Genomic DNA, 14,453 nt, shown 5'->3' on the forward strand with positions numbered 1-14,453 from the left:
TTAAGTAGCAGCTGTAGCATTTACATAGAGCAAACAGCCATCTTTTCCACAGAACCAGTGACATCACTGAGAAATCAGCCTATCCCTTTACTAGGAACCAGTGACATCACTGAGAAATCAGCCTATCCCTTTACTAGGAACCAGTGACATCACTGAGAATGCAGCCTATCCCTACACTAGGAACCAGTGACATCACTGAGAGTGCAGCCTATCCAGTCACTAGAAACCAGTGACATCACTGAGAGTGCAGCCTATCCAGTCACTAGGAACTAGTGACATCACTGAGAGTGCAGCCTATCCAGTCACTAGGAACCAGTGACATCACTGAGAGTGCAGCCTATCCAGTCACTAGGAACCAGTGACATCACTGAGAGTGCAGCCTATCCAGTCACTAGGAACCAGTGACATCACTGAGAATGCAGCCTATACAGTCACTAGGAACCAATGACATCACTGAGAGTGCAGCCTATCCAGTCACTAGGAACCAGTGACATCACTGAGAGTGCAGCCTATCCAGTCACTAGGAACCAGTGACATCACTGAGAGTGCAGCCTATCCATTCACTAGGAACCAGTGACATCACTGAGAGTGCAGCCTATCCAGTCACTAGGAACCAGTGACATCACTGAGTGCAGCCTATCCAGTCACTAGGAACCAGTGACATCACTGAGAGTGCAGCTTATCCATTGTGTAGGTCTGCCCCATCTCCCAGCATGCTTTGCAGCAGATTTTGGGGCTTTCCATTCTACCAGAGCACAAGCCTTCATGACCTACTTTAAGCTCCTCATTCTGCGTACTCTGTAGAACATACACCCTCACTAACCCAGTATATAAAGTGTCTATGTAGCAGAAATGTAATTTATTTTACCTTTATGTTGCGGTTTCAAAGATGAACATTCACTGACCGTAGTTTTATCTGTGTCGTTCTTTATGTGAGAGATTTTCGCTTATCCATAGTAACGTATTCATATAACTGTAATTATTCATCAGTGTTGTATACATACCACAGTCTCTGCGGTGATCTAAATCTGCCTATTGCAGTAGATAAGAAATTTCATCTGAATTTATATTTTATCTGACCCCTATGGGAGACCTGACCACCAAGGAGGGAGAGGGGTCCCTGGATCTAATCCACGGGGAACGATCACCCAGGTCCTAGCCTTTCCCTAATGCTCAACCTCTGGGGAGTTTATCATGTTTTACTGAATTTCCTAAATATTTCTTTGATACTGTTATTATAAATCAGCCTCTGGGATGTTCACTACTTTCCTGAGTGTTTTCTCGTGCGGGTATAAAGTCTGAAAGTCTGTCACTGGTCCCTGTCTGCCCAGGATCAGACCTATTACGGGCATCGTGCCAGTAGCCAGAATTTCCAACATATAAGGCTTCCGACAGTTGCCTGCTCACCAGCAGTTGTGAATAAGCGAATCGTGCATCTAGCAGAGTATTATGGTTGGGTCACTATCTGAGTTGACCATGTTTTCCGTCACTAGATCACGTAATAACCCGCAGGTGTGGTCTCCTTTATCTTACAGACGCACATACGTGGGCAGCATGCCCGGACGCATCATCAACGGGCTAAAGACTGTTGGGGTGAACAACCCGGTTTTTCTGCTGGACGAGGTCGACAAATTGGGGAAGAGTCTTCAGGGAGACCCAGCGGCTGCCCTGTTGGAGGTAGGAGTCCCAGAATCAGCGTTTTCTTGTGCTTGGAGAACGACGAGATAAATCTTTCAGATAAGAAATTCCCAACACTTGTGCAGTAAATCTCAGATTACTTAAACAGCTCTTATCCCTTATATAAACAAATACCACTGTCTACGATTGCATTCTAATACAGAATCGTTCTCTATACACCTTAGAGGAGAGATGAAGGCAGCCTCTATCTCTCCAGCTGGGAAGGGACTACAAGTACCAGCATGCCCTACTAGCCTCTGGCTGGGGCTTGTCGTTCTTCCCCCACAAGTGGAGAGCCAGAAGTTGACCCTCTAAGAACATATATTTGATCCTTTTCAAATTTTATACACAAAAAAAGAAAATGAAATACACGTTTTTATACATTCCTGGTAAAAATAATGGCGGGGGTTTTAGCACACGTTTGACACCTCGCTGTACAAATTTGTAACTTGGCAAACGGTGAAAACGTTTATCTGCGTTTGAATAATGCGCACAACCTGCGGTCACACAGGAAAACGTTATTTTATTTTTAATTTGCATTGATCATTATCTGGACATTATTTTTTATTAGAAGTCAATTAAGTAAATAACCAGTAGATGAGTGCACATTGGTTAGTATTGCTGCCTTCCAGCTATGGGGGCCCCCGGCTTTCACTCTGACCAGCGTGCCGTTTGCACGGAGTTTATATATTCTCCATGTTTTCCCGTAGATTTCCTCCCACAATACAAAGCTATACTAGCAGATACATTAGCAAAAATTTGATTGTAAGCTCTGTGGTCACAAGAATAATAATACACATAGTGGCTGAGAGATATGGTCAGGTGAGGGCTTTATACTAAACTAAACAGTAATTCAATTTCCATCTGATTTCAGGTCTGTTAGCACTTAACTGTAAGTGGGGGAGTGTTTGGGGGTCTGGGACACATCTCCCTCTAAAGACGTATTAATAGTGATAATCCCTATTTATGGACCATATAAAAACGGCATCTAAATATTCAGCTTTTATATTCCTGTTTTTGTTGCCGTCGTGATGTTTTATCTCGCTCCAGACACCTGCGTCCCCATTCACGGGTGTGTTTCAGTCTACGAGATGCTTCCCAGGACTTAAATAAAGAATATTTTTATGTGTTGAAACTCTGTGTACGTTTTGTCCTCGTAGAAAGCTCACAAAGACGACCTTAAGTATCGACCTACAACAGTTCAGCACCTGCTGCTGAGTGCAGGATTTTTATTTCATTTTTTTTCCTGTGATTTCTGAATTGAGAGAGAACTTTAAAACATGAAAAAAACAAAACGCCAACTCCGACAAAGTAGACACTGGTTAAAAATTCCGCTTTTTATGGCTTCGTTTAAGAGCAGCCATAAAGCAGAAGAAAATGATGAGGTGCCGGGATAACAAGAAAATATATAAACCAAGTAAAAACAAAAAAACAAAACATGTTGTAGAATGAGGACAGGACGAACCTTTTAGCTACAACGTATTTTTCAACCTGGCTAAACTAATATGCAATACAAATAAATATTGTACCAAGACGAGAATACTATAAGAAAAAAACATCTATTTAGTTCTAAGAAGTTTTTAAAACTCTTTTATTAGACGTTCCTGATTTTTATCAGCAGAAACGCTGTCCGTTATTGCATCTTTTTTTAAGTTCCTTTTACTGCTTGGTACAGATTAAGTGCTTTTATAATTTTTGCAATACAGTTGAGTTTAGTTATTTGTGTACAATAATAAAGTATAATTAGTTTATGTAGTAGTATTCGATAGCTTTGCATTAGGAGGCTCTTGGAGACCCACCTTAAATTGCATCGGAAGCCGTGTTACTGAAGGGTGACTTGGTGGTCAGGAGCCCCCAGTGTTTCAGTAATGAAACCACTGTTGCTTTCTCAGTCTGAACCTACGTTATTACTCATCAAACCAGCGTCACAGTCGCACCGAGTCACCGCAACCAGCAGTTTCTGAATTGAAACCGTTATGATCTGGTTGAAGTCACGAGAGGCAGAACTTGTGTGTTTAAGGTTGTGCAGAGACCACCGACGTGTTCAGACATAGGTGGATAAACGTACTGTCGTAGGAGGCCGGCTACAGATAAATGCATTGTGTGTTCATGGATTAGATCTGGAGGTTTCCTTACTTGACGTTGGCGTCATCCTTTGACTGTTAGAATGTGTATTGTCCACAGTAATTGCTTCAGAGCTAATGTAATAACATCGCAAGCCTTTAATGGACTGGGAACGTTTCTGATGCAAAGGTGGTTTCATTCCTTCCCCTCATGTCTCCTAAAGACGTCTCACAGAGGTCTGAATACGTTGCTGAGTGAGATGGATGTGGGTTTACCAAAGATAATTTGATCTAGAGAAAAGATTCGGTCACTAGAGGGGATAACACCCCTCTGTGTTACTGGTCCTCACACCCACCCCTAGGACAAGTTCTGAGGTCCGGCTATGCTGGCGGCCGACACCTAGGGATGAGGTCCAGTTATGCTGGCGGCCAACTCCTAGGGGTGGGGTGTGGCTATGCTGGCGGCCGACACCTAGGGATGGGGTGTGGCTATGCTGGCGGCCAACACCTAGGGATGAGGTCCAGCTATGCTGACAGCCGACACCTACGGATGAGGTCCAGATATGCTGGCGGCCAACTCCTAGGGGTGGGGTGTGGCTATGCTGGCGGCCAACACCTAGGGATGGGGTGTGGCTATGCTGGCGGCCAACACCTAGGGATGAGGTCCAGCTATGCTGACAGCCCGACACCTACGGATGAGGTCCAGATATGCTGGCGGCCAACTCCTAGGGGTGGGGTGTGGCTATGCTGGCGGCCGACACCTAGGGATGAGGTCCAGTTATGCTGGCGGCCAACTCCTAGGGATGGGGTGTGGCTATGCTGGCGGCCAACACCTAGGGATGAGGGGTGTCTATGCTGGCGGCCAACACCTAGGGATGAGGTCCAGCTATGCTGACAGCCGACACCTACGGATGAGGTCCAGATATGCTGGCGGCCAACTCCTAGGGGTGGGGTGTGGCTATGCTGGCGGCCGACGCCTAGGGATGGGGTCCGGCTATGCTGGCGGCCGACACCTAGTGATGAGGTTCTGCTTTGCTGGCGGCTGACACCTAGGGATGAGATCCGGCTGTGCTGGCGGCCGACACCTAGGGATGGGGTCCGTCTATGCTGGCGGCCGACACCTAGGGATGAGGTCCGGCTGTGCTGGCGGCCGACACCTAGGGATGAGGTCCGGCTGTGCTGGCGGCCGACACCTAGGGATGGGGGGCTATGCTGGCGGCCGACCCCTAGGATGAGGTCCGGCTATGCTGGCAGCTGACACCTAGGGATGGGGGGCTATGCTGGCGGCCGACCCCTAGGATGAGGTTCGGCTATGCTAGTGGTATTTGCCAGTGACAACCTCCTTGGCACTCGCTCCCATTGAAAAGTTACATGAGGAGGAGGGTTTGTCCTTAAATAACAGGGGTTTTCCAGCAAGAGCTAAGCAGCCTCTATTAATAGTTCTGCATTATAATTAGGCTCTGCGTGACAGTGGACTTTTACAGTTTTGCGTAGAGCTGTGTGCATAATATAGATAGGGAAAAACAAAATAAAAGTCATAACAAAGCACGTCGCACTGTATGCAGACACCTTGTATGGTGGATTCCTCCTTCAGCCCCTCTGCAGTATGAGACGGAAGCTGTGACGCAGGAGGAGGCTGCCCAGGTGTAACCAGTGAAGCTGGCACAAGGTATTGGCATATAGCGCAGAGCGATATAATGTTCTCCCAGGCGGAGGCAGCATAGGGGAACTATGTAAACCTGCTGTAATGTTTCCTATATGACCGTTCCACTTTACATAATCTTCCGAAATTGAATACAGATGCTATCTGTGTATTGTCTGCTAGCCAGGATAATCGTGTCCACTCTCTACCTCTCCAGGACACTAACTACGGCTCCAGCTGTTTACACAGCTGCTAACGGAGAGCGTCCACCGCACACAGGACAAATCGGAGGCCTTTGTGGTCGTCCCAATACAAAGAAGGTTTCACAATGTGATATTTTGCTGCGTTACAGAACATAAAGAGGATTAGTCTGTTTTCTTTGGAACGTAACACAGTTTATCTGAGGTCTGTGAACACATCTTGCGCATCCGTTAAGCTGGGTACACACTACAGAAATTTCGACCAACTTTTTATGCAGAGCGTTTTTACACGCGATCGATGATCCGATCGCTCGGTCCATGGACTGCATACACACTACCCTTGTTTAGGACAATAAAGGGAAGAGCGGACTTCCCTTTAGCGTCTTTTTACAGCCATGTGGTCGTGAGCAATGACTGTAATTTCGTACTCACTGTTGTGGATCGGTCGGAAACTTATACACACTACACAACGGAAACGAGATTGGAACGAAAATATTAAACGGTACGACCAACCAAATGAGGCGAGAATCGTCCATTTGGGCAGACTTTCGACCATCGTGTCACTGCACACACTGACCCGACTTTTGAACGAGCGGTCGTATGTCGGCTGTTTGAGCCGATTATTGGATGAAAACAGTGTAGTGTGTACCCAGCTTTAGGAAGAGTGGAGCACAATTTACATATATTATATCACTTTCTTCTCTGCAAAATAGCTGGGCCCTCAGCATAGCCGCTCCTCAGAACTTGGCCCAGGGGTGTTATCCTCCCCGGTTTTGTTAAATGAGCCACTCTGATGGTCCAGTTATAATAATGTGTAAAGTTTAATATTGGTCCACTGTTTCCTTCAGTTACGGACAATGAGTATTTGTAAATGGAAATATAAAAGAAAATAAAGTGTGATTATTTAACCACACATCCGTTAGATACGTCACACCCTCTAGATGGAGCCAACACTAATGTATGGGAACTCACCAAAAACAGAGTCTTTGTCCAACGAATTGACCAACCCGCAGCTTGTCTTATATTTCATCGCAACACAATGTCCTGTCCCTATCCACTCTCTACCAATGACAATAGAGGTTTTCACAAAGCATACAGCAATCTCACAACGTAGCAATCTCTCTGGCAGGACTGGTTTCCCCCTTCCCCACCCTGATTGGGGGGGGGGGGGTCAATTATTGAAACTGACCTGATGGAATTGAAGCCCCAGTTTACCATGTACTATTTGTCCACCATTTATGTCTCAGTGTCCACCATTTATGTCTCAGTGTCCACCATAGGTGATATGACTCACTGCCCATTAAACCTTTTTGACCTGAAAGCGTACATCCTTACCTTCTCCTCTTTCCCACATCCTTTGATTGGTGCTAGAGGCGCCAACAAAATTGTGACTGAAGCCCACTCACGCAGACACATATTGTCTGCTAAGTGCAGCCTCTAGTGCCGGACTTTGAGAACGTAGGCTCCAGTAATATGGTGTCCACAGTGTTGAGCTCGGGGGTACGCACGCCAATGAAATGGTTTTGTGAAAGTCCCGCTTACCGTTAACTAGTGACAACCAAACACAGGAGGGTGAAGAAACTCTTCTTACACTGGAAACACTTACATTTCCACAAGGTCTACCACTTAGACACATTCAGCTTATACAGAAGTCTGGTTACCCTGCTCATGGGTGATTCTCTAGAAAAGCCTGTCTCTAGAAACGGACTGGTAGTTGAATGAAAATCTATCCCCCAGTAATGCAGCACTCACATTGTATATGAAAATGAATTTGAAGCATCCTCAAATCTATGTGAAGGAACCTCTGCTCCTCTCCACAGCGTAAAATATCTGTTATTTCTTTGCTTGATGCCTTAGTCTAGTTAGTAGCTCTCTGGATATAATCGTGTCCTGTGCTTAGAGCTCAGCTAAGCTGGGTCATATCTCAGGGCAATGGCGATAACACCTGTGTAATGATATGCTGCATGGCTGAAAAGCACAGACTGATAAAGTAGTGCATTTAGTAACAATTTCAGATGTACAAATCAATAAATGAGTCGCCTGAAACAGTCGAAATTTCAGTCATTTAAGTTGCTGTGACATCACTGGCTCCGCCCCTATGTGTGACTCCGCCCATCCACGCAGTGCATGTCTGCAAGCCGGTCACTCACTAGTGATGCACCTACCTCACGGCAATTTGTGGTGCTGGGGAACACGGTTATGTCTGAACACTTCAGTCATTGCAGCTTTGGGCTTGGTAATAAACATCTGTTGATATTGATTAATGTGACATTTTACTTGCCCTCTAAGTCCTCGGCATCAGAAAATGTAAGAACATTGCTGCGCGCCGGTTCATATTTCCCATTTTGTGGTTGGAAATGGAAGATAATGCGAGAGGAGCAGATCATATGACACGTCCTTGTCGTCGGAATGTCCGAACGCCAAAGTTTCCTGTCCTCAAAGTCATTAAGGAAAATAGAAAATTCCTTCCTGTTTCCAATCGCTACTTAACAGGGCTTCATTTGTTCTAATTTTAGATGACCTTTGATAATACTTGGGAGAAGAAAGTGTTTATTATACACAGCTATAATGGGGGAGCAGATTTTTTCTTTTTCTCGTATGGCTTTATTACGCCGTTATTACAGTGTGCTTTTTGTGCAGCAGTTTAATTTTGAGCCAGACAGACACTTTGGCTTAATCCTTTTAAATTGAGGTCTCGGTGGACCAGCGTGAGCTGCTTTAAGGCAGACGGTATATTTCATTTATTTGTCTTGGACGTGCTCGCCACCCTCCTCCTACTCTGTCGGAGTTTCTCTTAGCTGAGCGCTGTGAATTGCGCGTCCCTTAAGATCAGGGTGTATGTGCGAGGATTCTGATAAGAGCACGCTTACATACTAAAGACATACTAATCGCAATAACAAACTTTTTTTTTTTGTCTATTAAACTATTAGAACACAGGTAATATTATGCTTTAATGTTGAACTTAACAGAATTCCACCCGACACTGAATTGAGAGTTACCTGGTGCATAGTCGCACTCTCCAATCTACTCACTCCGCCTGGTGCAGGGAATAATATACTGTATATTTTTCTACTCTGCGCGTCTTTCTAACAATAGGAAACATGTCTCTTCCACGTCTGTCTGCTCGCACGCCCTCCAAAAAGTTCTACCAATACTTTCACAAGATGTTTAATTTTAAAAGTTTTCATCACTGTAATCTATAACCTACTAAAATTGCAATGTCTCCTGTAGCTGACTTGTTGGTTAGTTATTGGGCTTGTGTTGTCTGTGAGTAGAAATTTTCAGGGAAGAGGAAATATATGTGAACTGATGTCGTCATACGGCTATTTTTGGAGCCCGCTTCCCTTCCCACGCAACTTTAAACTGAATTGATGAAACGTTTTGTGATTAGTTTTGTAGCCTGTGAGACGTCTGGAGCGGACAGCCCAAACTCCTCCTAGCATTCCCTCCACGTCTGTTATCGGCTGTTTGGAGTTTCCCGTAGTTGTTCTTCCTTGGACAATGCGATGCCATTAGGCGTCCTGCTAAGATTCTCCTTGCGTGACGTGTCTGTCTTCCACATTCCTGGCGGGGTATCATTCTTTATTATTCTCCCTGTCACAGAGGGGGCTCTGTCTATCAGGGTGTGATGCATATACTAGATATCGAAGACTGGATGTGAAATAATCATCACTATCCAGGTACAGAGACCTAAAACAAGTCAACAAATGACTGCAAGGCAGAAACCTCTAAAATAGGTATAGAAACCTCATCTGTAGGTATAGAAAGGATACGTTGTATACTGTGCTACAGCTTCTGTGAGGCTTATTGGGAATTCCGCAATCTCTCCAAGAATTCCTATGTACAGTAAAATACTGTATATCCGTTTCTCGGGAATCCTTGTCCAACCTTGGTGGTCAACAGTAATGTCTGCACCAAATGCCCCAGGATGCACCTCTCTGTTGCTGTGACCCGTACAAATATCCCCTGTGACTTGCTGCCAGAATATGCTGGAGCTTGTAGTGCCACAGTAGATTAAGAGCGACTGTTGCATATATCTGTTGTATATACTGTTTGGGGTAATGCAGGCGATTACCCATAATTCACGGCAGCAGTGGCAGTTCTGTACCTTCAAAGTATAATGAGGGAAGGCAGGGCGTTACCCAGAATCCTCTGCTGTTGTGTTAACTATCTGTTTTGCATAATCATGGCTTAAAGCCAGGACATTATCCAAAATCTTTAGCTATGCCGTTCGTTATGTGCACTGTGGCTATTATTGGTCAAGGTACAATATTATCCACAAAGTACGTCACTGATATCCTTTGTATAGGCTGAATATTGGTTCAACCCCAAATTGGCTAAGTATAGGCCAAAGGTCCTTTTTTAAAGATAATGCACAGAAAGAACCAAGAAGCTGACATTCGGCGGGACGGAGAAGCAAGTTCTCCCATAGGAGTAGTTTTGTTATATGGCAAAAGTGTACAATATTTTGGGGACTCTGCACCCTCCTCAGTTGAACACCCAAAATATTGTACACTTTTGCAGTTTAAAAAAAAACAAACTACTACTATGGGAGAATTTGCTTCTTCGTCTCACTGAGTGTCAGCTTCTTGGTTCTTTTCATATAGAACTGATCCTATTGGGAGCACAGGAGAAGGTTCTGTAATAAGCCGGCACCGGTTATTATATGGGTATAGCTGAATAGGATGACTGCACCTTGGACTCTGCTTGTTGGTTTATTATGTCTTGTAAGATGTCGTCTGAAACAAAGCAATGCTCTGATTGGTGATTAATAAGTATTATTAGCCGCTAACTGCTCTGTGGGTCTCTTGTGTAGGTCCTGGACCCGGAGCAGAATCACAGCTTTACAGACCACTATCTGAACGTGGCCTTCGACCTTTCCCAGGTCCTGTTCATTGCCACAGCCAACACAACAGCCTCTATTCCAGCCGCTCTCCTGGATCGCATGGAGGTTCTTGAGGTTCCAGGTAAGGAGAAGTGCCGTAATGATGGTCATTCTCATCCTGATCCTACGGTCATTCACAAGGAGATACCTCTGACCTATCTCTGAAGTACACCCGTCCAACATTTATATCCCTCGGCTCTTTACAGGATACAGCCAGGAGGAGAAGATTGAGATCGCACACCGGCATCTCATCGCTAAACAGCTGGCTCAGCACGGCCTGACCCCCCAGCAAATCCAGATCCCACCCGAAACTACGCAGGACATTATCACCAGGTGAGTGGGTGATGGAACGCTGGGCTATTCTTATTTTCATACAGGGAAGACTAATGCCGCCATGATAGACCCCGACCTTTCATATCACGAGTTCCCGTCCTTCCGCAGACTATTTCTCTGTTCTCTCATGTGTGGTACTGCCCTGTGTCGTAACCATGTCCAAATCTGGGTCCTCTAACCAACGACACTAGTGGATACTCTCCCCCACTAAACATAAATAACACTGGATAATATTCTAAACCCATGCCATGTCCTTTGACACATAGACTGACTCAGTCACTTTAGTTCCCATTAATTTTTCCCTCTTCTCTGGTAATTATGCATGTTTTTCCATACCACTGTAATGATCTGTCAGTACTCGCCAACAATATGCTTTTTGATCCTTCTGAGCTGCTGTCTTTTAAATCCCCTCTTCCTTCCGCCTGACCTGTAACTAGATGACCTCTGTTTCTGATCATTTGCTGAGCTTGTCTCTTAGATGAAACCTCTACTGATTCAAATAACCGGGAACAATGTTTCCATAAGAATTTTGGAATAGTTTCATATCTGCAGATGTGCAGGAAGTAATGAATCCTGTTCCAGTTTGGTGACAGATTGAGATATTTACAGTAATGTATCCAGTGTGCTGTAGATCAGTAGGACGATTAGTGATTTGTCTTAGAAGCTCAGTGACCAGACTGCATCTCAGACTATGGTCATATGACCGTGTATCTGTTCATGTATCTCCATGTCCGAGATCTAGACTTTAATCCAGAATTGACCCCCCGATAGGTACACACGAGAAGCCGGGGTCCGTTCTCTGGACAGGAAATTCGGAGCCATCTGCAGGGCGGTTGCTGTGAAAGTTGCCGAAGGCCAACACAGAGAGGCCAAAGCGGAGACCTCAGACGTGACCTACGTTGACGGTTAGTGGTTTGATTACGCTGCTGTTCTGGATGCGTTTATTTATACATTGAATATCCGCTCTATAAATGGGGTTTTAAAGGTTTCCGCCAATGTTCTCAACAAAAGATTTTATAATGTAAAGTGACTCTGAAACCTATATATTAAGCAGGTGTCTGACAACACAGCAGATATCAATTAAGTATACAGATATTGTCTGTTGCATACATCTATAACCACTAATGACTATTTTGTGTTACAAAATCTTGTATTATTACACTTCCCTTTAAACCAGGCCTGTCCAACATGCGGCCCTCCAGGTGTTGTGAAACTACAAGCCCCAGCATGCTTTGCCAGTAGACCACCTGTTGATAGCTGGATGGGCATGCTGGGACTTGTAGTTTCACAACACCTGGAGGGCCGCAGGTTGGACAGGCCTGTTTTAAACTCTGGATGAGTAACCTGTCACATTACACACGAGATTACATGTGTGGCCCCCCCAACTGATTGTTTTGAACAATTGGGGTCCTATCGCCTTGATTTTGCCTGTGTGGAGCAACAGAACACGGGTGGTCCCAGACATCGGATTCTTGGGGGGAAAGGGCAATATTAAAAGCCGTCTTTGGGCGGACATCTTTCAAGTTCCCCCAATAGGTCACGTCTTTAGGACTTCTCTCCAAAGGGTACAGGCAAAATAATCACTATTCCTAGATTAATACACTTGGTATAATTAGGAACTCGCCAAAGCGGTGATGGTAGAGTTGGGTACTGGAGTTGAAATACCCTCGTCTACAGCCCTTCGGTTGGGTCTAATGGACATTTTAAGTGTCGCAGGTCAACAAAACCTATCCTGGGTACAAAGTAGCTCCGGTGGACATAAATGCAAGTTATTTTGGCTGGTAAGATCCTCTGAATTCCTAGCTGAGTTTTTGGCTCTGCTCCAGGTGGTTTAATCATTTTGGGGGGGGCTGCCAGGGGTCGCTCCTCTAACAATATCAGGTGTAACGCCAGATTTATTGTGGTCATTTCCTGTTCTGCTCATTGCTTGTGTGTTCGCTCATTCAGCAGGCTGCGGTTACCTCGCAGTAGCACAAGGTATTACTGTCATGTTCCCAGAATTTTTTTTACAGTCCTCTAACCTCATAGCGCCCCCCCACCCCCCCCTCCACACACACACACTTTATACATGCGAGTTATCACCTCTCACTTTCCAAGCAGCTGCTCACCTGCTAGAAGCCATCGCTAATCAGCCTCCTGCAACCCCAGCGTTTTACCCGACTGTTATTTTGAGGGAGTTTTATGGAGAGGGGATTGGTCTCCGCTCTCTGTGTTTTGACAGCAGAATCATTTTCACTTCCACACTCCGGGAGAACACACTCCTGTTCATGCACCGTAATAGCTTTATAAATCGCCTTCCTCAGCTTGGGCTGCTGTAATGGAGACAGACCGGGCACTTGACGGTTTTTTTTTTTTTATTACATGCTAATAGTTCCTAGGAAATGAGGTGTGGAGCTTTTCCAGCAGACGAGAAGCAGAACCACGGTGACGTGAAGTCAGATCCTATGTACTAATGAGATGTTTAAGTAGAGAATGTTGCAGTGGTAATAGGCAGCCGATGTGTGAGTCCCCAGCTATGTCACCGATCAGGATTTACTGTCAGAGGGGACAAAGGGACATTTGTTGGTTACATGTGGTCATTGTTTTTCATTAAAATTGAAGAGAGGACTCACATTTATAAATGCGGTTTTGATTTTTTGCAATATTCCCAGTAGGTACGCTGCGATTTTTGGTGGTTTTTTTATTGCATTTAATCACAGGTGTGACTATTATTTAGACCTAACCTATCGGAGGGGTAGAATTGTGCAGCTGCATATCACATACATAGAATATTAACTCTAATGACCTCTGTCTCACAGCACTGGGGTCATGAGTTAGATTCCCGACCATGGCCTTATCTGTGTGGAGTTTGTATGTTCTACCCGTGTTTTCGTGAGTTTCCGGTCTCCTCCCACACTCCAAAAACATACTGGTACGTTAATTGGCTGCTAATAAAATCTCTCTGTGTCCCTCTGTCTCTCTCTCTGTGTCCCTCTGTCTCTCTCTCTCTGTGTCCCTCTGTCTCTCTCTCTCTGTGTCCCTCTGTCTCTCTCTCTCTGTGTCCCTCTGTCTCTCTCTCTCTCTGTGTCCCTCTGTGTCTCTCTCTCTCTCTGTGTCCCTCTGTGTCTCTCTCTCTCTCTGTCCCTCTGTGTCTCTCTCTCTCTCTGTCCCTCTGTGTGTGTGTGTCTCTCTCTCTCTCTCTCTCTCTGTCCCTCTGTGTGTGTGTGTCTCTCTCTCTCTGTCCCTCTGTGTGTCTCTCTCTCTCTGTGTCCCTCTGTCTCTCTCTCTGTGTCCCTCTGTCTCTCTCTCTGTGTCACTCTGTCTCTCTCTCTGTGTCCCTCTGTCTCTCTCTCTGTGTCCCTCTGTCTCTCTCTCTGTGTCCCTCTGTCTCTCTCTCTGTGTCCCTCTGTCTCTCTCTCTGTGTCCCTCTGTCTCTCTCTCTGTGTCCCTCTGTCTCTCTCTCTGTGTCCCTCTGTCTCTCTCTCTGTGTCCCTCTGTCTCTCTCTCTGTGTCCCTCTGTCTCTCTCTCTCTCTGTCCCTCTGTGTCTCTCTCTCTCTCTGTCCCTCTGTGTCTCTCTCTCTCTCTGTCCCTCTGTGTCTCTCTCTCTCTCTGTCCCTCTGTCTCTCTCTCTCTGTGTCCCTCTGTGTCTCTCTCTCTCTGTGTCCCTCTGTGT

The 14,453-nt window shown here is 45.4% G+C and overlaps 1 protein-coding gene across 1 annotated transcript in view; it reads left to right on the forward strand.

Moving 5' to 3' along the window:
* The window catches only part of LONP2 (lon peptidase 2, peroxisomal), a 58,084-nt gene that overhangs the window by 18,453 nt on the left and 25,178 nt on the right, over positions 1-14,453 (forward strand). The window contains exons 8-11 of the mRNA XM_075189253.1: positions 1,536-1,677; positions 10,399-10,549; positions 10,674-10,800; positions 11,572-11,705. Coding sequence (XP_075045354.1) covers positions 1,536-1,677; positions 10,399-10,549; positions 10,674-10,800; positions 11,572-11,705 — 554 coding nt within the window. The remainder of the gene's footprint in view (positions 1-1,535; positions 1,678-10,398; positions 10,550-10,673; positions 10,801-11,571; positions 11,706-14,453) is intronic.

The sequence above is a fragment of the Mixophyes fleayi genome, chromosome 10, assembly GCF_038048845.1.
Source record: "Mixophyes fleayi isolate aMixFle1 chromosome 10, aMixFle1.hap1, whole genome shotgun sequence".
In the NCBI taxonomy this organism is placed as follows: domain Eukaryota; kingdom Metazoa; phylum Chordata; class Amphibia; order Anura; family Limnodynastidae; genus Mixophyes; species Mixophyes fleayi.